Source organism: Pagrus pagrus (assembly GCF_965226575.1).
Source record: "Pagrus pagrus genome assembly, chromosome: 11".
Lineage (NCBI taxonomy): Eukaryota > Metazoa > Chordata > Actinopteri > Spariformes > Sparidae > Pagrus > Pagrus pagrus.
The window spans coordinates 6,779,068-6,802,401 of NC_140195.1; the positions used below are offsets into that span (position 1 = coordinate 6,779,068).

Consider the following 23,334-nt stretch of genomic DNA (forward strand, 5'->3'; position numbering starts at 1 on the left):
CACACACACACACACACACACACACACACACACACACACTCAATGTGACTCTGGTGTCATGAACCTGTGTGCAGTTTCGGAGTGACATTTGGAAAGTAACCTGTAATTTGCTTTACTCAACCCACACACTGTGTAATGTTGACGCACGTATGATCACACAGTTTATTTAAATCCTCACCCACTAAAAGGGTGCATTGTTTTGTTTTTTTTCATCTGCTGAAGGGGGGCCTGGATGTTTGGCTGCACTCAGGCTCATGACTGAACTGTTTCCTGTTGTCTACACTCTCCTCCAGTTTGTCAGACGAATATAAAACTGTTGATTGGTGCACATTTTCCACCCACTAAAATAACAGTTGCCTGAAATGCTTTGTTGTTTGTATCTAGATAGAAATCAATAAAACGAGTACGCCAGTCAGTTTCAGATGAACATTCTGTTCCCATTTTGTCAGATCTCTGAACAAACACTGACAACTTTTAGCCTTGTTGGAGGATTACCAGTAGTTTTTTCTTTTATTGTTGTAGTTGATTTGTTATATAGTAGATCTTTTTTAACAGCCTCACCCTGTTTCCCTCAACGGAAAGCCGATGCGATTTTTGAATTGGATTTTTAAATATCGCCAAAATAACCTCTATGGCAAACACAAGTTTATGATACTTGCACGTTTTGTTCAGTAAGATAATCTACACAGATGAACACCACTTTTGTGACTGTCAAAGCGTAATTTAAATCTCTGGAGGTAAAAAGCTAATGTCAGGCTATAAACAGACTACAAGTGGTAAAGTTAAAGTGAGAATAGTTTGTAGCTAAAGTCGGCCTGTAAAGACGGACGAATGAGTAGATGAGTGTTTGGTGTGATGACATTTAATGTCCACAACAACTTCGGTAGTCTCATTTAGCCACTTGTTAGCATGGCTAAATAGCTAAGTGGCTAAAGTGACTGCCGTTTTTAAAACACGTAAGCGATTTATAATTCAATTGTGGGACATTTAGTGATTTATTTAATGACGTTAAACCCATTCAAATAACAGGACACAATATATATTTTCTTCACTCTCTCCACTACACACACACACACACACACACACACACACACAGTGTCTTTACTGGTCACGTACAGCGGTGCAAAGGTTTTGGAATAGAAATAACGAATCTGTCACTTGAGAGAAATGGGATTTAATGTAAAAATACAGTTCCAGTTATGATCGATACAAAAACAGTAATCACATTTATTCTAAGTAACAGCTGCATACTAAAATATTTCTAATCTGTCTTTGGATCCATGAAATAGCAAAGACTTAAATCAGCCTTGGTTGAAATGGAAGTTTGTTTCGTGCAGACATCTCGGTACATCCTGTCCTGCTCTGTGGATTTTGGTTGAGTATTTTATAGTTTTGCATTTAAGCACCACAGGAACTTTTGCAGCGACCCTGCTGACACTCAGTAACCATCGCAGCCTCGCACAAGTTAACCATTGTTGTCGGGCCTCTTGACTTCAGACAGTTTACTACACCAAACAAACATTGTTAGGAATTTACAACTGTGTGCCTTCTCTCGCTCTGTTTCTGTGTGCAGAGGCCAAAATGTGTTAAATATGTGTGAAACCTGCAGCAGTACAGAAACAGCTAATCAAAACCTGAGGATTGGATTTTTACATTTTGTTGCTGTTTTCTTCAAATAAAACACAATTGAACAGCTGCAAATATTCTTACAACAAGGTTCTTCTCTTAAAATTACACCTTCTGTGTGCAATCATGCACTGAGGAAACACAGAGACCACATGCAACTATATTACATAATACAAATTCAATTTATTTTGTAACAGCAGTTATGTGAACTTAAATCATGTAGTCACAAAATGTACACATTCATCAGGATTTATAATCTAATGTACAAACGATGTAATATTTATTTATGTGCTATGACTTCTAATCCTTCACCGTTTGATATAAGTAACATGATCTCTTTGTGATTTCAACCAAAAATATATATTTAAAATGAATTATTCACAGAGGTCTCGCTCATTCTTCCAGCAGAGGTCAGCCTAGTAGCATTAGTACAAACAGCACTCTGTAGAGGTTTATTATTAAAAAATAACAACAAAAAAACAAAACAAAAAAACACTGAGGTTAAATGTCTCTCCTGTCCAATCAGTTTTAAGAAGGCAGAGTTTTTTTTTCATTAAAGTGCAACTCCACCAATTCTCCACATTAAAGTGTGTTTAAAGGACTTGGGGAGTACAACCGCATATGTGAAAAAAGTAGTTTAAAGTCTTTTGTGGCTCCAGAGGAAGCTGCATGTAATCTAACTAATTTCCTCCAGTGATGTCACTGTTGCATTGTGGGTAATGTAGGCACCAGGTTAAAAAGGAAGGAGAATGTGCGGAATAAAAAAGGAAATATCTCTGGTTCTGATGTATCGATTGGTCTAAACTATGATGAAAAATGTTTGTCAACGACCTTAATTTTCAGAGAGAAGAGATGAGACGAGAGATGAGGAGCTGAAAACAGATCTTTGTCACATAAACTATGACGAAATGTATGTTTTGGACTGTTGGACAATTAAAAAATTAATGACTTTTTCCCCTGACTTGTGCATCTAGTCTGCCTGTCAAAATATAAACAATACATCCCCGTTTGTGCAGACTGCCAGAATCTCAGGTGATGCTGTACAATATCAAATTGCTATTATAATAACTATTTATAATTTGGCAAAAAGGAAAACACAATGCAGTAAAGGGTGACTCGGAGACGACCCAGCTTTAAATGCCTGGTGTGTTTGCTAACTTAACTGTATGTCCTAAAAACTATAAAGCTATGAAGGATAAAAATGACTCAAATGTGACTTAAACTAGTAAGCATTTTCATCTGATGACTAAGAATAAATCTAAAATAGTTGCCAAAATGAACAGGGACATCACTGGAGGCCTTTTATCAGATTAAATGCAGCTTCCTCTTTTTTCAATGCAGTGATACTCTCCAAGACCTGTGAACACACTTTAATGTGGAAAATTGGTGGGGTTACCCTTTAAAACTTTGAGTGAACACTTCACAGCATGACATCTTGACTCTTGAGAGCCTACAAAGACACTCGAGTATAATTAAATTCATCATAATAGGTAACAGATGAAGCTCCCAGAGCGTCCTGACATTGTAGTGACACAGATGTCTGAAGACAGACTCTTGTCCCTGTTTAGAGTTGAATCTATTTACAATCTTCTGATCTTTCCTCTATGCTCATGCTGAGATTGAGCGATCAGAGCGTTGCATTCACTGACTGGACAGATGAGAAGTGCACATCAGCAAGGAGAGCAGTCTTGTTGATGGGTTGAGACCATTCTGGATTCGAGTTCAAGTCAAACATTGCAACGCCCCACGTGTTCATGGCCAGAGCGACCGAGAGGACACCCAGGATGTTCATGACGAAGCCAGTTTTCACCTGAGAAAACAAGGCAGAAAACATGAGGAGAAGTGACGAAAGGTATAAAACCTCTTTTGGTTCAAGTGCTGGTGTGAGTATCCTACCATGTCTTTGACCATGAGATGTCCTGATGCAAAGGCGATCGAGTTTGGTGGAGTGGACACTGGCAGCATGAAGGCGTATGAACATCCGATTGTTGCAGGAATCATGAAGTACAGAGGGTTCACTGACACGCGAATAGCCTGCAGAGACAAAGACAAAACAAAGAGCAGCACATTTTCAGGATGGGAAGTGAATGATTTCCCTGTGCCGGACAGCTGTATTACACAGTTTTCCACCACTACTGCAAACATATTTTACATTAATACACATTTAAACCCACTAAACCTATTATCTTACTAAGATATCAAATAGCTATAATCTTCAGTTTAATGTAATATGGTGTAGCTGTGAAGAAACTGTATTGTGTTGCCAGCCATGTTACTTATTAACATCAAATATTGCTGCATAAGCTAAGAAACTACAGTCGTGCTTATGGGTCTGTGTTTTCTTAGCCAGAACAGTCAACATGCCAACATGTTCACAATGACGATGCTAAAATCTTGACGTTAGGCCAGTGTAATAGTTAACTTCCTAGTTAGTGTGTTAGGATGCTAAAAGTATAGCTGAGGCGGATGGGACTGTTGTCTATCTCGCTGTCTGCACAAATTGTCATGGGAATCTATCCAATAGTTGAATAAACATTTGACTCAAGGCCACAAGTGTGAACTTTATAGTAACGCTAGAGGCAGGGACTGACTTAAAACAGGAGTCTTCAACGGTATTCAACATTTTTAGCATAACCCTTCCAGCAGCATGCTAAAATGATCAGATTAGGATACTAAAACTACAGCTGAGGCTGATGGGACTGTCATTAGTTGTGTGTGCAATATTCTTCTGTTCTTGTTCTTGCATTTATTTATTATGTTAACGATTGTCAGTTATTACACATTGTATTATTACTAATTCAATATCTACACTGTAGTTAGTGTATTACAAGGCACATATCTTTAAAATATAACCCAAAATAAAATGATGAACCTAAACATTTACATAATTTGTCTCCTTTAAGTCTTTAGATTTCATCCTCTGAGGACCATGAATGTCTGTACAACATTTAATGGCAGTCCATTGAAAAACTGTCGAGATATTTCAGTCTGAGCCACATAACCAGCTTTAATTGAACTCGGTTAACATTTTTCATAGAGACTCTGTTTGATTAAAAAGTAGTGCCAATGAAATCTTTTCAAATATTATTTTTTTCCCCTCATTTTTTTGTAACATGGCCCTGTTAAGATCAATTGTAGGTTCGGTGAGTTCAGTGAGACAAAACACTAAACCTCACATACATCCTGTAAACTATTCTCCTCCTATTCGTGCAGTATAGGCACCACTGCAAAGTACAACAGCCCCTGATAATGATTACTGACAACAACAGTTAATGTCCAACAGGCTACAGACATTAAGGGCATCTATTGCAAGAGTTTAACAAGCCTCCTGATCCTTTGACTAACAGAAAGGACGAGGTCGTCAGCAAAACCTGGTACCTGTCCAGTTAATGAGTGGAACTGAGTCTCCCAGTATGTCTACCAGGCTATTATGGCTACATGAAACCTTAAGTGCAATGTAAGGAATATTATATTTCCTACCACGCTTATGCAGATGACACACAACTCTACATAACATTGTCACCACATGACTACAGTCCATTAAATCTGCTGAATAAGTGCACCAAACAAATCAGTGAGTGGAAGTGCCAGAATTTTCTAAAACTCAACACTAAAAAAAATGAAATCATTGTTTTCGCACACAAACAAGAAAGATACAAAAAAATTTTAAAAAGCCATGAATCTTGGTGTAGTTATGGACTCGGACCTGAATTTGTGACCTTACAGCCAAATAACAAAATCAGCCAACAAACAACCTTGAAAACACAGCAAGAATTAATTATTTCTGTCCAAACAAGATACAGAAAAATGTGTTCATGCATTTGTTTTCAGCAGGCAAGACAATTGTAATGGTGTCTTCACAGGTCTTAATACAAAAATCAATCAGACAGCTGCAGCTGGTCCAGAATGCTGCTGCCAGAGTCTAATGTTTTCAATGCCTCCACGGATCATTATGAAGTAAATGCTGATTACACAATGTAATGGATATAGAATAATGAAACCATCAGCGCTTAATTGGGTTCCCTATAAACCCCACTATCACTGTACAATTTTGTCTGCTACCAGAAACGCAGTCACCCGTGAAACGGAAAGTTAACTGTTGTTATTTGCGACTCTGAGGAAAGCAGAAACGTCCAATTTTACAAAAACAGTAAACAGTAACTAACAAAGGCAACTTCTTTGATGCCTGTGGAGAAAGGCACCAGACTCCCTTAAAAAAATACTCAATTTTGTGAGTTGTTGTGTGAGGAGAAACTGTATAAACTGTGTAAAATAATGTCAACAACAAATTCTTAACTATTTGGGCCTTCTAGTGAATTCAGCATATGTTATACATGACGATATTACTTTCTTTGTGTTAAAAATGCCGTATTGGTCCGTTCCAGTGATATTTGTTTAATAAACGTGTACAGCCTCTAAATCTCTAAACTGATCACCAGGTCTTACCAGTTCAGCAATGATGGGTAAGAAGATGATAATTGTGGCAGTGTTGCTGGCGAACTCAGTGAAACCAGCCAGGAAAGCAGTGATCAACATCACAGCTGCAGCAGGAGGGACCTCGGCCAAAGGCTGGAGGTGGCCTCCGATCCAGGAGGCGAGCCCAGACTCCTGCCAAATGCCACAAGATCGGGGTCAAGGGGTCAGAGATCGAATTACAACATAAGAAAGCAAAGTAAAGAACAGGACCAAACAGAGCCGAGCAGCACAGAGCCAACAGGAGAGAGGAGAAATGCATTTACTACGCAGCCATGACACGTTAACTTTTACAGTTTAGAGTCACGAGTCTTACATTCAGCTGGAAGGAAACCTTGAGCAAACAAACAAAATCTTAAAGGAATACACCCACTTTTTGTGATGCTTATTGACCTTCTTGCCGAGAGTAAAGTGCAAAGATTAATACCATTCAGTATAGTAATATATTTAGAAAACTACTTGAAATATAATGCTACAGCCAGCAGCTCATTAGGTAAGCAAGGGGAAACAACTAGCCTAGCTCTGTCCAATGTTAGTAAAATGTTCAGAGCAGCACCTTTATAATCAAAAATGAACACAATATATCTGGGGGGTTTTTTTTTAACCTAAACAAAAACCAAAGTATAAACAACAAGTTATAGTATTCAGAAATTATGGTGTCTTTTGTTTGCCAGTGGACACTCCAGGAAGTCACTGCACCCCGCCAAGAAATAGTCCCTCATGTAACTCTTCATTAAACCACAACTTTTCATTTTTACAGCTCTGTTTTTGTACGGCATAAACAAATAAGATGTAATATGGTAATAGACTTTGTTACATTTGGAAAGAGCTAGGCTAGCTGTTTCCCCTTGTTTCCAGTATCTATGCTAAGCTAAGCTAATCGTCTGCTGACTGTAGCTTCATATTCATCGTACAAACACGAGAGTGGTATTGATCTTCTCATCTGACTTTCAACAAGGAAGTGAATACGTGCATTTCCCACTACTGCTTAAAAAGGCATGAGAGAACATAAGAACAAGATTACGTAAGTTGAACTGTAATTACACTGCACGGTATGTACCAACATGTTTACCTCACAAGCTTTAGCCATAGCAAAGCCGCCTCCGAGCAGCAGGATGATATTCCAGGGAACAGATTCCTGAGCTTTCTTCCATGATAGGAGCGGGACATAAGGGGTATTTGAAGCTGAGGAAAAACATGGAGAAAAACACTCGATAAAGAACTTCTATTCAATATTTTGACATTAAATGTGATAAAATATGATTTAATATAAAGCTGTGATGTGTCTGTATTGATTTATCAAACTTAGGAAATATTCAGGATATGTCATGTTTTATAATAAACACAATGTTTTCTACAACAGCGCTGCTGTCCGCTGATATATGTAATTCAAGTACACTTATTAAATGGTAGTTAAAAACTGCACTTTAGTAAAAATAATGTTTTGTTTACTTCCTGCACATAAAGCGGATGCATTTCACAGCATCAAGAACTTTAATTCATTCAACAGAATAAATGAAATATGATGTTTTTTAGTCAAAGTTCAATCAGCATTTAAAGAAAAGAACTAAACCACAAATCCAGAATGTTTTCATGGTTTATGCTTTGTTTTAAGTATTTTCATTAGTTTTTTTTGTTTGTTTGTTTGTTTTTTTACTTAAACAGGCAAAGAGGAAAACTCAAAAAAGGCCTGTCAGTGTCTCGTATCTGCAAAGAAGAGGGTAAAGAATATGTGTAGTTTTCTACCTCCGGTTTAAACATTAAAGATTTTGTCTCTCCGTGTTTGTACTTTATCCTCCTATTCTGATGTTTTGGTGAGATAAACTGTTTCTTCCGTGCTAAAAATTTGACCTACAATGAGAGGGACGAATGAACCCCACGATTTATTTTGGCTTGCGTGCCGCGGTTTATTTGACCAGCTGAACATAATATACACAATCACACAGTGTGTCTCCAAAATACACACCAAACACGTTCACACACACACGCGCAAAATAAAAAGTCCAAAGTGTGACAACATGGTCTTAGGAGATTATTCTAATCACAGAAACAGAGAAACTGTAGTTTCAGCTTTAGACAGGAAATTTGCTCAGACTCTCTAATCTGCATTATTAACATTCCTCAGCATGTTTTCAGCTTTCTGCAGTGGCTGTGTGAAAGAGACAGACTTGAATGTCTCTGAATCTTTCATTAACGACTGACCTCTGTCCTGATGGATCGTCACAAGCTGCAAACGTCCACTTTACAGCTCTTTGATAGATGATACTCTCACTTTGTTCTTTGTTACAGTGCTTCGTTTGACACAAATCTAATCAAACGTGTTTATTCATTCCCTGAGTTAATTAATATTATCACAGTCATTCAAATAATAGATTAGATTAGATACAAATCTGAGTTTTATGAGTAGTGTTAGCTCTCTGACCTTTAGGGTCAAACCACCAGCTCAGAGAAGGTTTCTGCGAGGGGAAGAAGAACAACATGGACACAATGATCACACCAGTGACAGCGTCTGAGACGTACCTGTAGAACGACAGGAGGAGGAAAATAATTAACAGAGATGGGTAAAAGACGGGCGTCTCAATGTTTAGCATCTTTGACAGGAAGAGGTGTTCTAACTACTTTATGTTTTCACCGAGTGTGCCCTTTCTTACCCTTTTTTAAAAAACACAGACCAGCCAGAGAAAAATTTGGGATCGCGTGTGAACAGGAGAATGGCAAAGAGTAAAAAAAAGAAAGAGATCGCTCCCTCTGCAAAACTGAAATTGAGCATAGAAAGTAGAAGTCAGTAAATTCTGTGATAGAAATGCACTTATTCACCCTGCACTGCATGAGATTTGCAGAGTCCTCACTTTATGGGGCCTAGTTTTCTGTAATCGTCCTCTATCAGAGCCTGTGCTCTGGCTTCTGCCTCAGCTCTTTGGTCGATTTTCTTGAAGCACAATCTGCATGAAATAAAGACACACAGTGTGATATATTTTAAGAAGAGGGAGTGGGAGAAGAACATTATTCGATATTTACAGAGAGAAACAACAATAGTAATTCTGATTGAACAGTTAGCAGTGTTTTCCCTCATATGACAATTAAACCATCAAGACTTTTGACCTTTGCAGGGTGATGCAGCTGAAAATGGTAAAGATATCAGTCCAAATATCATTTTAAAATAATAAAAACATTTCTTAATCTGTCATATTACCGTGTATTCAATCCCCCGTAGAGATATGAGATCCAAAGCCATCCAAAGAACAGGAAGAGAAGCATGAGCGGGAAAGCAAACGCAAACCAAGACCCAAAATTGATGAGGTCACAGTCTGGAAAGTGGCTGTGAAGCGAATAAATTGTTATCTAATTGCTTGTTTTAATGATGCAAAGTTTTCACTGCACGAACAAAAAGTTACCTCTTCAGCTGTCCAATCAGGATGAGGTTGGGCGTGGTGCCTGTCAGCGTGGCGGTGCCTCCGATACTGGCTGCATAAGGGATACAGATCAGGAATCCTTTCCACACCTTCAGTTGATACTGTGACTCCAACTGGATCTCCTCAGATGTCATCATGTCACTTTGCTCCATCTTATCCGTCCTTTTGAGGTTTTAAGAAGCATGATCACTTCAAATGAACGGTAGATACATGAACTCGGTACACGTTAGGGCCCAGACACACCAAACCAACATCAAGAGCTACCTGCGACCAAAGCCAACTGTTGCTTCACGTCACCTTTGCAAACAAGCCAACAAGCTGCACTTGAACACACCACAAAGACTACAGCCGACGGCCAAATAGCTCGTCCATTCTGTGCCTGCGTGAGAGGTGATAAGTCTCGGGTCTCCGTCAGAGTGATGTCAATCACCGATTCTATTTGCTCACCACAGATTAAAGCCAACTAGTGCCAACGCTGCAGGACACACCACAAAAACCAGTGGCAGAGGCGCTTACTGATGGCAATCCCTCTGATCTCTACCAGCTGTTTCTGTGCACAGCTAACTGAACCTCACATCAGTACTGTACTTTCCTCTGTAGGATGGATGCAAAACTCATGGCAGGCAGTTAGCTTTGCTTAGCACAAACACAGAAAGCGGGGGGAAACAGCTAGCCTGGCTCGGTCCAAAGCTAATGAAATCTGCCTACCAGCAAAGGTCAGTTCACATGTTACTGTATATCTCATCATAATTAGAAGTTTTAGTTAAACAGGAGGTTCAGTGCTATAACGTCCTAGACTGTGTTACCTTCAGACAGAGCCAAGCTGCTTTCAGCTGTTCCCATGCCTGCAGGCTGAGCTAACAGTCTCCTGGCTTTAGCTGCATACAAACATGAGACTGGTGTCGATCGTCTCGTCCAACTGAGCGAGTAATCAAATGTTGAACTTCCTTTAAACCTCATCACACAATCACTGTTTGAGTTGTGAAGGATGTAAAGGATTGTGATCTCAGTGTTTTTCTCACCCGTCTATTGCCAGCATCCGTTTCTCCGAGGGCACCGAGGGCAGTGAATGCAACTTTACAGACTGACCTGAAAGAAAGTGAATTCAAGAGTTTGTGTTGTGTTTCCATGTAACCATGGTGTGAAAACAAGTCTGATCAGGACTTCTGTGTTGCTCTGGACATGACTTTAAGTCCGTCACATGCAGTCCGACATTAATCACTTACTACTTGAATATTGACTAACTTTGTATTTGAGGAAAAATTGGGCAAAGTTCACAACTTAGGTTAGAAATTACAAGCTCATGAGTACCAGGTTAAATCAATATAGTATGTGGTATCACGGTGAGACACCAGGCCGTGTAATTGACCCATCGTTACCCCGTGTCAGTGTCACGTTTTGCCCTGCAGAGAACATGTTTTCAATAATTTTTGATTTTCAAAATAAAACTTGCTTAGAAACATTTCAGGTGACTGTCGCAGGTTGGTGTTGTCACAAAACTACTTAATTAGGTAAAGGCATCAGAACTACTCGGTCAGGTTTAGGAAAAGATCATGGTTCAGCAACGTTATCATTCATTTGGAGTCATCTTTCAGGCCGCCCGATGAATAGAAGTCTAATATGGACTCTGCTTTTGTCTCCACCATCTCCTGAGGAAAATATCTGGTTCCTTCGCAGCTAAATGCTCCACTATGTTCACCAGCAAGTCGCTAACTTTTACTGTCTGTTTGGTGCTGGACAGGTACAGGCAAAACTAAAACAATGAGTTGAAAGATGTCAAAAGTTCAATAGCAATGAGGGTAATGTAGATCGGTGCTAATTTCATCTGCTGTTAAAAAAACATAAACCATAGCTTCTTTAAGTAGTTACACCGTAATTACATGTGCTGTTGTCAACAGACAACCTACCATTTATTATATCTCCCTCGGGATCGTCTGGGGACTTGCACTTCTCTTTCAGGGTCTCCAGGTCTCCAAAGAGACTCTCCAGGATGGCGTTAGCTATAGGCAGCATCATGGCTGTCGTGGCGGTGTTGCTGAGCCACATGGACAGGAAGGACGAGGTCAACATCATTCCCAGTATGAGCCTAGGAAATGAATTCAATCCACAATCTTAATTAGTAACATTGAGCATTAGCATGGCCGCTGACTTTGGAGATGTTCTAGGAATAAGTCAGTAAACCCCATGAAAAGTCCAAACCAGCAACCTGTTTCTCAGCACTTTACAACTTTCCATTCCTCCTCTGTCTTTGGCGCTCTCTTTACACAAACAGAATACCCAAATAATCAACCTTCATGGCCATTCCAGTAGAGATTTCTGAGTTTATGAGGGGCGCTCATGAGTTTTGTGACGCACACCTGAATGCAATGTTTGGGACTATTTTCAGCTGTGGATTAATACACATTAGGTGCTCTCAGTCAGTATTGTCATGAGAAAGATGGTGTACAGTATGTGAGACTGACTTAAAATAAACTGCAGTGCCTAAATACATCGTTATGAAAAGAAAATATGTGTGTTTTAATAGTTTTTTGCACATGTTTCTTAAGACATATCAGGATTAGGCTGCCAGTGTTGGGCAGTAACGCATTACTGCAGAAATACATTGTTAAAAATAAGGAAAAAAATGTCCTGTAAAGTTGTCTCACCATGCAGGTTTTACTCCGACAATGGTGAGGACCTTCAGGGCAATTCTGCGATGCAGGCCCCACTCCTCGATGGACGAGGCCATCAAAAGACCGCTGAGGAAGAGAAAATTGGTTTCGAGGAAGTACTGAGGGCATACTTTCTTGGATGGAAGTATTCCAAGTGTTGGGAAGAGGCAGACCGGAAGCATCGCAGTGACGGCCAGAGGAAGGGCCTCTGTGCACCAAAACATAGCCATCAGCAACACCACATAAAGACATTTTCCCTCCTAAAAGATAAGCAACATGAGGTTATTAAAATTCAGCCAACTTCGAAAAACAAGTTAAAGATGTGACAGGGAAAAAGGGGAGCAAATTAAAGGATAAATTCACCCTAGAATAAAAATTCAGTCATTATCTGGTAATCCTCATGCCGATGGAAAGTCAGGGTGAAGTTTTGTGGTCCGCAAAACATTTCTAGTGACATGAGGGTGAGTAGATAATGACTTTTCTGTCTTCTTTTTTTTACTCATCCTTTCACGACATAATTGTGTTTCACAGTAGGTGATGGGTTACACAGTATGTTTTTGGGAACATCGATGATACAGCATTACCATTCAAAACATGAAATTACACTGTTTGTGTCAGAGGAAGAGAAAATGCATCCACGTGTCTATCCGTGTGCATAAGGTTTGTTTTTGTTTATACAAAAGCAAAATAAAAAGCATGAAGAAGGGTGTACTGTGTCGAATACATGTAACTCTTTATACTTGCACCTTAACACCAGTTGCCAACTATCATACAACAGAAAAGAAGAAAAAGCTGCAGTAACAGTTCACTGTAAGTTGGCTAGTGTGTGGCGTGGATCTGCTCTGTGGCTGCTAATCATTGATTTACTACTGCCGTGCAAATTCATGTCGAAATGACAGATTCACGATTACATTGACTCTCTCTCCACATCCCTACACTCCTATAACAAATGTTATTCATCTGACAAAAAAAAGATAACACACAATAAACAAAGTTTGCAAAGATCGCGATAAAATTGTTACGATACGATAATCGCCTGGAGAAAATCTGATATTGTGACGGGCCTAATGGTAATTTTTTTTTTCATTGCTTATAAAATAAACAAATGTAAAAAAAAAATCTATTTTGGCTCTGATACAGCATGTAATCTGCAAAGTAACTAGTAACTAAAGAGTTCAAATAAATGTAGTGAAGTAGATTGAACTCCAAGATGTAGTGGAGTAGAAGTATAAAGTAGCAGAAAATGGAAATACTCAAGTTAAGCACCAGTACCTCAAAATACTTGAGTAAATGTACTCAGTTACATCATTTTTGATCAGTTAAAACATAGTTTAGCTTATAAAATATACCCATCACAGATCATTAGATCCCAAGCTGACCTCTTAAAGTTTACTTACGACTCAAAAGTATTCAGATTACATTGATATATGAAGACAAAAAGCAAATTCAATACTCATTTTCTCTCCATTTGCACATGAATGATGACTCGATTATCTGAATGCTGATCAACTAATCGATTACTAGAAAATGGTGTCAGTAGTTTCTTAGTCTAAACTTTGAAATATACATTTTATTTGTTTAGTCACTCTTGTGAACTCAGGTGCTGTGAGATTTAAAATAATGCTGATTAAATTGATTGAACAAAGTGAGAATTATCTGATTTTAGACCCATGTCTGTGCTCTTTTCACAGATATGTCCACAGAGCCGTGTGATCAATCAGGTTAATGACTCATTGAATTCATTATTCATGGAAACTATGAGAAAATGTGAAGTCATACAGTTTCAAATCACTCACCTTCTCTGGCAGAGTAAACAGCAAAGGTAGGAACAGCAGAGGAGCGAGCAGGAGGACCAGCTGTTTGTAGACGGACAACAGCTTCTTGGACACAACAGATATTTTCATCTCCAGACTGAAGTTTTGCTCCGTTTAGAGAAAAAAGGGGCTCCAGACTGGCTGAGAGGAACTGGTCAGTATGCACTTTGAAGCCTCTGGCCTCTCAGGGAGAAGATTAACTACAGCTTCTGACACAGTTTAACTCCTCGCAGGGTGATGAGGGGTGGTATCCGTCTCTCAGGTTTCCCAATAGCTGACCTCCCACCAGAGACAAGACGACTGAAGCATCTTAAATCTCCAAAGTTTTCTTTCTTTTTCTTTTTTTCCCTTCTTTTTTTAACACCTTTGATTGCTACGAGAGGAGAGGTCAAAACTGAAACTGGAGAAAACACATGCAAGTAGACAAAACACAAGAAAATCACTACAAATCACTCAAGCAGGCTAATGTTTATAAAACGGGGTGTGGATCTTACCTCTACCTGCAGTGAGACACACCTGAGGGAGCAGCTACTCGATTTGGTAGATCAATTTTTTAATACGAAATGTGATCGAATATATATAGCACAATTCAGACACAAGGCAACTCAAAGTGCTTTACAGGTGCATAAGAAATCCATTAAAAGACTGAAAAAAAATTGCATTTGAAATACATTAAAAACAAGCAGGAAGACATCAAGAAACAAAACATTAAAACAAGTTAAGAAATAGGAAAGTAGGCTAAAATAGAAGAGGTTTAAAAGAGACAAGACTAGACACAGTGCAGTTCAAAGCCTTGACATTGCTTCAGTGAAAGGCAGTGGCAAACAGAAAGGTCTTCAGCCTTGATTTAAAAGAGGTGAGAGCTGGAGAAGACCTGCAGTTTTCAGGGAGTTTGTTCCAGTTATGTGGCGCGTAATAACTGAACGCTGCTTCTCCATGTTTAGTTTTGACTCTAGGGACTGAAAGCAGACTGGTAGACTGATGGGTAGAGTATCATTCATGTGACCATGCTAACGGGACCTGTTAACCAAAAGGTTTTCATATTGACAATTTACTTGTCAATTGACAATTTTATTGCTTATTTTGTCTTCAGACAATAAGCCCGTTAAATCAATGGATGTATGCAGTTTTTTTAAATGATTCATATCTGTACTTGTCGTGTACTTTGCTCCTCTTGGTTCATTAAACCCTGTTTCAAAACATTTAGATTTTAATCTTGATGAGTCGATTTGGATTTTCTGACCGTGGTGTTGTCTCAGGATGTACCAGCAGGTGGTGATCTGTGCACATCTTTCTCCACACTGCACCTGCTGAGCCGCTCTCAGCCAGACCTCCTGTATGATCTCAAATCAATATTTTCAAAAAGGCACTGATCCATTAATTGCATTTCCTGTATTACTCTTTTTAAGACTCCTCAGTGGTGGATGTTCACTCCTCTGTGATAATCGGTGGCTGTTACTTCAGGTGCAAAATAAAAGAGGCTGGATTTCTTTGCACCCCCAACAGAGGAAGTCAACCACACTCCCCTCAGACCACACAAAAGGTCTGAAACTAATTATGAGCCTTGCTATTTCAATGATAGCACAGCCACAATATATATCAGACAAAGGTTGGTCGAAACAAGGTTCATGCTGTCTGTGATGTCATTGTTAACAAGATGGTATGATTTTCATTGACTTACTTTATGACAGACACGACAAGTGAATGTGTGGTGAGGGGGGAAAACCACAACCAGAGAGTTGCTGAGTTTTGTCATGTAAACATATAATTTTGCATTTATCTACAGCACAAACAGTAAAATAAGTTTAAATTGTTGATTTAAAATTGCAGATTGTTTTTTATTTTAAAATTTGTTGGTAAATGTTTGTATATCACAAGTTAAAACAATACAATATAAATTCAGTTTTCAGTACAAACCACAATTCAGCTATTACAAACAAGAGTGAAACACACTGCGGTGGTTTTCGGTCCTTTTTAAAAAAAAGCTTCCTCTTGTGTTTGTTCCTGTTTTCTAGTTGAGTTGACCTCTTTTATACTAAGATTTAAAAAAAAAGCCAAAAAACAGCTCAACGCAGTGACACATTTTTACAAACAGAGGAAACGATATATATATCAGTGAAAACAAGAAAAGTCCCATAAATAAAATAAAAAAAGTAAGATTAATCGCATTTGCAAATTTAGAGGATTCGTCTGCGTGGTACACGATCTGCTTCACAGTCACCTTCCCCACTGCTGCTGCCGCTGCCTTCTTTCAGACCTGATATGAATGGCTCGAATAACCTGGATGAACACAGAAACGGACAAAACGGCAGAGAACAAATACAATTAGTGAATTATTCAACTGCAAAGAAGCCCACCTGCTATGTCTGTAAAAAGGAAACAAAAAAAACCAACTAAGGTTGAAATGTGCTGTGAGAGGAAATGAGGACTCAGAGTAGGAGACGCTCGCCTACAGTCTGTCTGTCTACGTGTACAAGCACGACCAAGTGTTAGATTCCTACACTGAGATGACACAACATCTCTCTAAAGATTACAATGTTTTCACACTTCAGACGTATCTTTACATCAGTGACAGAAAATCCACTCCCTTGCTACTTTATTATGTACACAATCTAATGAAACCAGCCATCAAGATAATAATGTTTTGTTGCCGCTGTCAGGTATTGATTTAACGTTGTTATCGTGGTTTAGTGGTGTTATTACATTATATTAAGAGGTGTATATTCTTCCTCTTTACTTGTGAGTGGGCAACATCAGAAACACCTGAATATACTGTATAGGTGAATTAAAGATATAATACGTAAAATATTTGCATTACGATATCTGAAAATGACCAGACATTTGTTATATATTTTGTTGAGTTGTGTACTTACACTATCCCAAATGTTTCCAACAAACCCAATGAAATCCACAAGTTTACTTGAGGTAATGATGCATTTGATTTGTTGCTTGTCGCTCCCTCCGTAAAAAGGGAAGCCAGCAAACGAGACTAAACTTAACGTGAATTAAACTTTAAAACAGTGTGTCGTCTGCAAACTCTTGAGCCTGTGTCACCTAAGATAGATTTTTATCAGTAATGGTGGTTATTTTATGGTTTGTTTACCATTAAAGCGAGGCGAGTTTGACCAGAGATGCATCGTCTGGAGAGGCAAACGAGGCAAAATTTGTGAAAAGAGGCCCCCAATGGCCAATCATATCACATTTTGCAATGACAACTATGATAAACCTCTTTAAAACTCCCATATAGGCACTATGAAGTGCACTGTCACCACCTCAAGATCCCCATCAGTGCGGTCCCTTCAAGGAGAGTGGGAAAATCGGTAAAAGCAGCCACTTTACCCCAGAGAAATCATCACAAACCCTTCTCCCTTTGAAAAACAACAGATGAACTGCATTGACAACCATAGGAAACCGGTTCCCACTTGCATTACATCGATGAAGTTATGAAAAAATATGGATTTAATAAACTTTTTGTTGGTGTAAGATTATTTTTAACATAATGGTGATCAGCGCTGGTTTGAGGGGCCTCCTGGAAATTATAGCCTTAAGCTTGCAAGCACCTGCATTCAGTGTGTGTGTGTGTGTGTTTGAATTCTGGTCAACTCTCACTGAAATCAACACTCATCAGAGTTGAATATTAAGGTGGAAGTTATGGTACCTTTGAGCAGGAAATTAACTGTGGTTTCCCTTTTAAACTGACATACTTTGTCCCTTCCATCCCCCACAATCTCCTCTGTACGTCGACTTCATCGCTTTATAATAGTGTCATCAAAATTCCTGCTTTACCTCCGTCATAACTTCTGTTGCCGATAAAGGCATCAAATGAACGTAAGGTAAGGAATTCAGGATGCGCCACAGTATGGAGGGTAAATTATGATCTTTTGATTCTCTTACTCTTTTCCGAATGTAACTATATAGGTGACAAAAGGACTGTAGGAGTGTAAAACAAATCTGAGTCATTCTCAGCCTGAAAGCATACGCACGCACCCTGCTGATTTACCCAGGAGTCTACCATTTTTCATTGTCCTCCTCTGATTTCCTCCCAGGGTCACAGTTCTCCTTTATTTCTGCAGATTTATGACACATTTTCACCCCTTTTTCCCTCTTTAGCTGTAGCTTTAAGTGTTTCTGGTACTGTACAGCATGTAGTCTATTGTGCTGTAGCGCCTCTTCTTCATCAGCGTGAGAAAGTCAAACAAACAGTTTCTCATGGAAAGTTTTATCGGAAAGAGGCATGCATTTAGTAAAATATGCAGTGTCGATTTTCTGTCAATAACAGTGGTCACACTGACGCTTTTCACTGTGGAAAGGCTGACAAACAAACAGCAGTGACGTGCACAGATTCGCGTGGGGGGAAAAATTAAATTAACGAATGAGGCACAACTAATGAATAGTTCAAAAATGCTGTTGTGGTGCATTATTTTACTAATTTAATTCTTTAAAAGCCATGTAGGAAATAAACAGTCTCTGAAACTCAAATCTCTTATAGTTTGAGCAAGAACTCATGGACCCACGCTTTGGTTTCAAATCCTCCTCCTCTGGGTTTTTGAGGTTTTAAGGTTGATGATTACGTCTGTAAGTTGAGTGTGTGCAGGCACAGACTAATTTTCTCCATCTCTTTTGGCTTGTTTTGAGCACTTGAGATTGCAAGAGGGTACTTGTCAGCTATTTCTGACAAGCAAACTCAGGGCAGACCCAAGCAATAAGCAAACTAAGCGGTCACTTGGGGCCACGGTGCATGACAGTGGTAATCATACGAAAGAAAAACTACATATTTTATTATTATTTAATGGACTGACAAGTCCACACCAGTTCCATTTCACCCAGTTTATTTCATGTCATTATTTAAGTTTCTGCATTTTACTTACATTTTACATACTTCACATTTATTATTCCTCTGTAAGAAACAATTTATTTGTAGTTGTATGTTCTGCACTTTTGCACATTTCATATTAAAATAGTTAATAATAACTTGTTTACAGTAAATGCATTGTCTGCTGGTTTATTTTGTTACTTTTCACCAGTAAGCCATGCTAATGGTTGTGTTAGATGCACAATGGAAAAAACAATGGAGCATTGACGATATATAGTTAATGTTGGCGGTGCTGAGGTGGGCAGTGCATTTAGCAGGGAGCCCCAAATTAAATTCTGCTTAGGGACCCATAAAGCCTTGGGCCGGCTCTGAGTACATAACTCTAACAGTACATAGAAACACAAGTAGAAGTTACAAAAGTAACTAATTCTAAATTAATTTGTGTCATGATGGTTTCCAACATATGTATTGTAATTTTAGTATTTTATCAAAAAACTTAATGCATAATGCATAAGAGAAACCCTGTTGATCATACAGATGTGTTCCCTCTTGCAGAGTGAAAAAAAAAACCTCAGTCTCAGTTAGGATTGAAAACTTTTTGTTCCCTCTGCACCTGTCTCTTGTGGTGTCCCTCAAGGCTCCATTTTGGGCCCAATCTTGTTTTGATTACATACACTCACACAGAGGTATGTTTCTATAAATTTATTTGGAAATAGTCTGTGCAGCTGTACTTCCCCTTCACACCAGGGAAAGTCCAAGGTGTTCAGTGTCAAACTAACGCACAGAAGTACAGTGGCCCTGATGGTCAAAGTGCAACAACATTTCCCAGAACAGGACATTGCTGCTGCTGCTGTTGTGTTTTTACCCCGGGGCCACCGTACAGTAGACTTCATTTTGTGCACTTCAAGTGAAATACTGACTGGATATTAAGATTCTGTAATATGTATTCAAGTTTTTAAGCAAGTTTCGTAGTCCACAAAACATTTCTTGAGCTTCACAGCAAAGCAGCGTTGCAGCATTCTGCTGACCAGCTAAAGCAGATTGGGACAACAACTGAAACAAAAAACACAAAATGGCTCCATGCAGCTTGTCCAGCGTAATCCAAGTCGCTGGAAGCCCAGAGATACCAAACTGATTTGAAAAGAGTTGTTGTCCCCATCTATTTCAGTTGTTTAGGAGATGTTTGCAGATAAATAGAGTTTATTTACCCAAATGCTGATCAGAGATAAAACGATTTTGGTGATGCCCACTGCTACATAGCCTCCGATGCTCCACGCGACTGGCAGGTCCTCGCCTTTAATGTGACAGAGTGAGCTGGATGAAGTCGTGCTCAACACTGTCGTCAGATCAGTCGCACAATCTGTATTTAAGACAAAAATAGAAGAGATAAGTGTCTGAGAAATTTAGAGCCAGACTGCTAGAAACCTTTCACAGTGATAACTGTTGTTTCACTCATGATTGAAGGTTGACTCCGGTACTTTTAAACCTGGGTCCTGTATTTACATACTTTGTTATAAAATGACTCATTCTTAGCAAATGTTTGGAATGGGTACGGTGGATCAGCTCAGCTGGCGGCTGCGACACGGCTGCTATATAATCCTTTGGGGCAACTGTGACTGTCAAAGTTATGTCCGCTAAAAGTGTTTGTTTTCGCCACTGACAGACTGAAGTTCTTGTTCTTAATGTGTGAAAATATTACAGAAATGATTCCTACAGAGATAGACCTTTCTGTTTCCTTATTGTATTGTAGGTAGCGCTAGCAATGTTAACGTTAGCTGGCCCGAGCATTGTTAATGTTTAGTGTCTAGTGTTAGCCATGTTAGCTAGTGCAAAAACTGTCAACTGCTTGAGGGGACAGATTGTTTGTGAACTGGGGGCAATTTGAGGTGCATAATGGTGTCAGACACTTACGGTAACAACCTCAGTCTGTCATTGGCAAAACAAGAACATTTAGAGAACGTAACGTAACGTAATACAGGGCTTAGCTATAAAAAATACTGTAATTCCCTTTAAAATTATTTCCTCAAAAAGTGAAACAATTTCATAAAACTTAAACTAAAATAAAAATATGTCTTTACCTGAAATAAAAATAATTTTATCAGATACAGGTAACAATTGTCCGTTGGTAGTCATTTGAATAAATGGTACAGTATTATGTTTGGAAAATGCATCAGTACTGCAGTGGAATGGAAAATACTTTATTGTGTTGCAGGGGAAGTATTAAGTGTGTTTCCTGCTCTTTTATGTGGCAGTGTACGCTCTATGAAAATGAGGTTAAAGCAGACGTATTTGGTTGAAACTGTTTTTTTTTCAAAAACATTCTTGGAGTGCCTGTCAAACTATCGGACAAAAACTGTTTATATGGTGATAAAGTTCTCAATATTGGTGCATCTTCCAAAGCTGTAACCAACCTACACAATTTCGAGCATTTGTAACATATTTTGTAAGATTTTATACAGTATATGTTTTAAACCTTCAGGTTTTTCTTTGCTTATTTACAGTTCCTGAAGCACCTCACAGGGAAACTGTGATCTTTAAAGGTGCACTATGCAGTTTCAGGGAAGAAATCTTAATCAGAAGAGAAAGATCTTCATCGACTCATTATTTATTTTTATTTATGCCTAAACAAAATAAATAAATAAGTCTTTGTTTTCATGACTGAACTGACCTTAAAGGACAACACAATTTCATTCTGTTTTAGTTTGTTTACATATGGCGGACCCTGCCACCTTTCTCGCTTCAAACCTTATTGTCCTCTGAGAACAGCTTGTTTATTCAGTTATGGAAAAAATAACTATCTCTGAGTTTCTATTATCACCTCATTGATATTGTAAATAATAAAATTCTGAGTTTGAATTTCTTCTCCAAAACTACATAGTGTCCCTTTAAGACTCTGAGATTTGATGACATACTAACAATAATTAACTCTGTAGACTTGCATGCACCTTATCCTGCAAATCTTTAACTGCCAAAATTAATCTGTTTCATTTACAGCTTTCACAAACATCTCATCACTGCATTAGAAATCCAAAATTTAAAGATTAGATATATGAAGAAAAAAAAGTCAGTATACGATGCAGCTCAGTTCAGATGCTCTAACTGAGTCAGGTGTGAATGAAACTTAAAGCTCACCATCAACGGTCAGGTTGACTTGGAGGTTCTGATTTTGACTCCCCACATTTGCACTGATGTAACACTCGTAGGTGCCCGCGTCTTCAGGCTTCACGCTCTGGAGAAACAGACTGTATTTCTCTCCAAACCTGACCTCCAAACCTTCACTCCGAGTGAAGTTGTAGTACTGGGTGGCCTTGTCACCCTTATCTCTCCTGATAATGCCTCGTCTTTTGGGGTTGCTGAGCTGTTGAAAGTAATAACCAGAAGTTAACTTTTATGAAAGTCACTGACGGACAAGATGAAACAATTATCATATCTTAAGTTATAGCAACATTTGTGTCTGAAAGTCCTGAAATGATTATCTGACCTTGTACCATGTGACTGAGTGGAAATTCATGCTGTCAAGATCAACACCTGGACACATCAGTGGGACATCGTCGTTGCAGTTTGCACGAGTTACTGCGGGACTCTGGGTTGCGTAATGCACCAACAGCAGCTGAGATAATCAAACACAGCATCCAGAGAGCTTCAGTGTTTTCTATTAGTGTACACAGCATTAACACACTGAACCACATGTTCACACACTGTTCATACAGCACAGTGGTTGAATTAATAATTAAAATAAAGAAATTTCATGATTATATCTCAAATCAGACTTAACTTACCTTAATGAACAATATCTTCTGGGACATCTTTTACTCGTCACTTGTCACCTGAGCTCGTTGGAACGAGTGTGTTTATCTTCTCACTTCACCAGAAATTGAGTCAGTTCCTGTCACAGGGGCCTGTTTGAAGGGTATCATTAGGAGACAATCATTTTCTCAGAGTGCCACCATGTGGTAGTGTGTGTCATTGTTGTAAAGTTTTTTGTCGGAAAACAGAGGCTCAGAGGCCTCATTTAAAAAACAGACTCACGATCAACTTCAAAGATTAAAGTATGTATTTGTAAAACCTTACTTTTAGCTTTAAGAAATGTCTAGACCTGACAGAAGTCATAACCTTCTCATATTGAATTCACTGACACTTTATGATAAAGTTAAAGTTAATTGAACTCTAGTTAACAAAGTTATGAATTTGCCATTTATTTACGATACATTTTTGTGTGTATTTCTATTTTTGTGTGTTCAATCCTCTGTCAATTTTATTTTCCTTTTCGCTGATACAATAATGATGCAACAGGTGAGGAATTAATCGCCACACTATTTTGGATTAAAAACAGGAAACGATGTTCTAGAAAAGTGTCTAATTGGATAGAAATAACTGTGGCACCATTACTTTTTTGATACCTGCCCCTCCTTGATCACTAAGCTGCATGTTTATAATAAGCTGGCTATAATCTCCTCTGCCGTCGCCTGGATCATCTTCCAAAGAGTTTGATTTTCTCTTTTGGTTTCCTGACCAAACCCTCATATGTGATGCATTATATGAGA

General features: G+C 38.7%; 2 protein-coding genes across 2 annotated transcripts; both read right to left on the minus strand.

Annotated features, from left to right (window-relative positions):
• Window positions 1-1,165: 1,165 nt before the first annotated feature.
• Window positions 1,166-14,152, minus strand: slc13a3 (solute carrier family 13 member 3). Its single transcript, XM_084366259.1, has 13 exons — window positions 13,960-14,152; window positions 12,158-12,423; window positions 11,420-11,598; window positions 10,535-10,601; window positions 9,495-9,674; window positions 9,293-9,418; window positions 8,949-9,041; window positions 8,751-8,855; window positions 8,522-8,619; window positions 7,172-7,284; window positions 6,073-6,234; window positions 3,523-3,660; window positions 1,166-3,436 (listed from the first exon to the last, which is right to left on the minus strand). The coding sequence occupies exons 1-13, from the start codon at window positions 14,065-14,067 to the stop codon at window positions 3,254-3,256; spliced, it is 1,818 nt and encodes a 605-aa protein (XP_084222385.1). The 5' UTR covers window positions 14,068-14,152; the 3' UTR covers window positions 1,166-3,253.
• A 1,676-nt stretch (window positions 14,153-15,828) lies between these two features.
• Window positions 15,829-22,694, minus strand: LOC311264817 (uncharacterized protein). The gene is made up of 5 exons (XM_084365930.1): window positions 22,570-22,694; window positions 22,272-22,400; window positions 21,923-22,148; window positions 19,999-20,150; window positions 15,829-16,257 (listed from the first exon to the last, which is right to left on the minus strand). The coding sequence occupies exons 1-5, from the start codon at window positions 22,594-22,596 to the stop codon at window positions 16,195-16,197; spliced, it is 597 nt and encodes a 198-aa protein (XP_084222056.1). The 5' UTR covers window positions 22,597-22,694; the 3' UTR covers window positions 15,829-16,194.
• Between the last annotated feature and the right edge of the window lie 640 nt (window positions 22,695-23,334).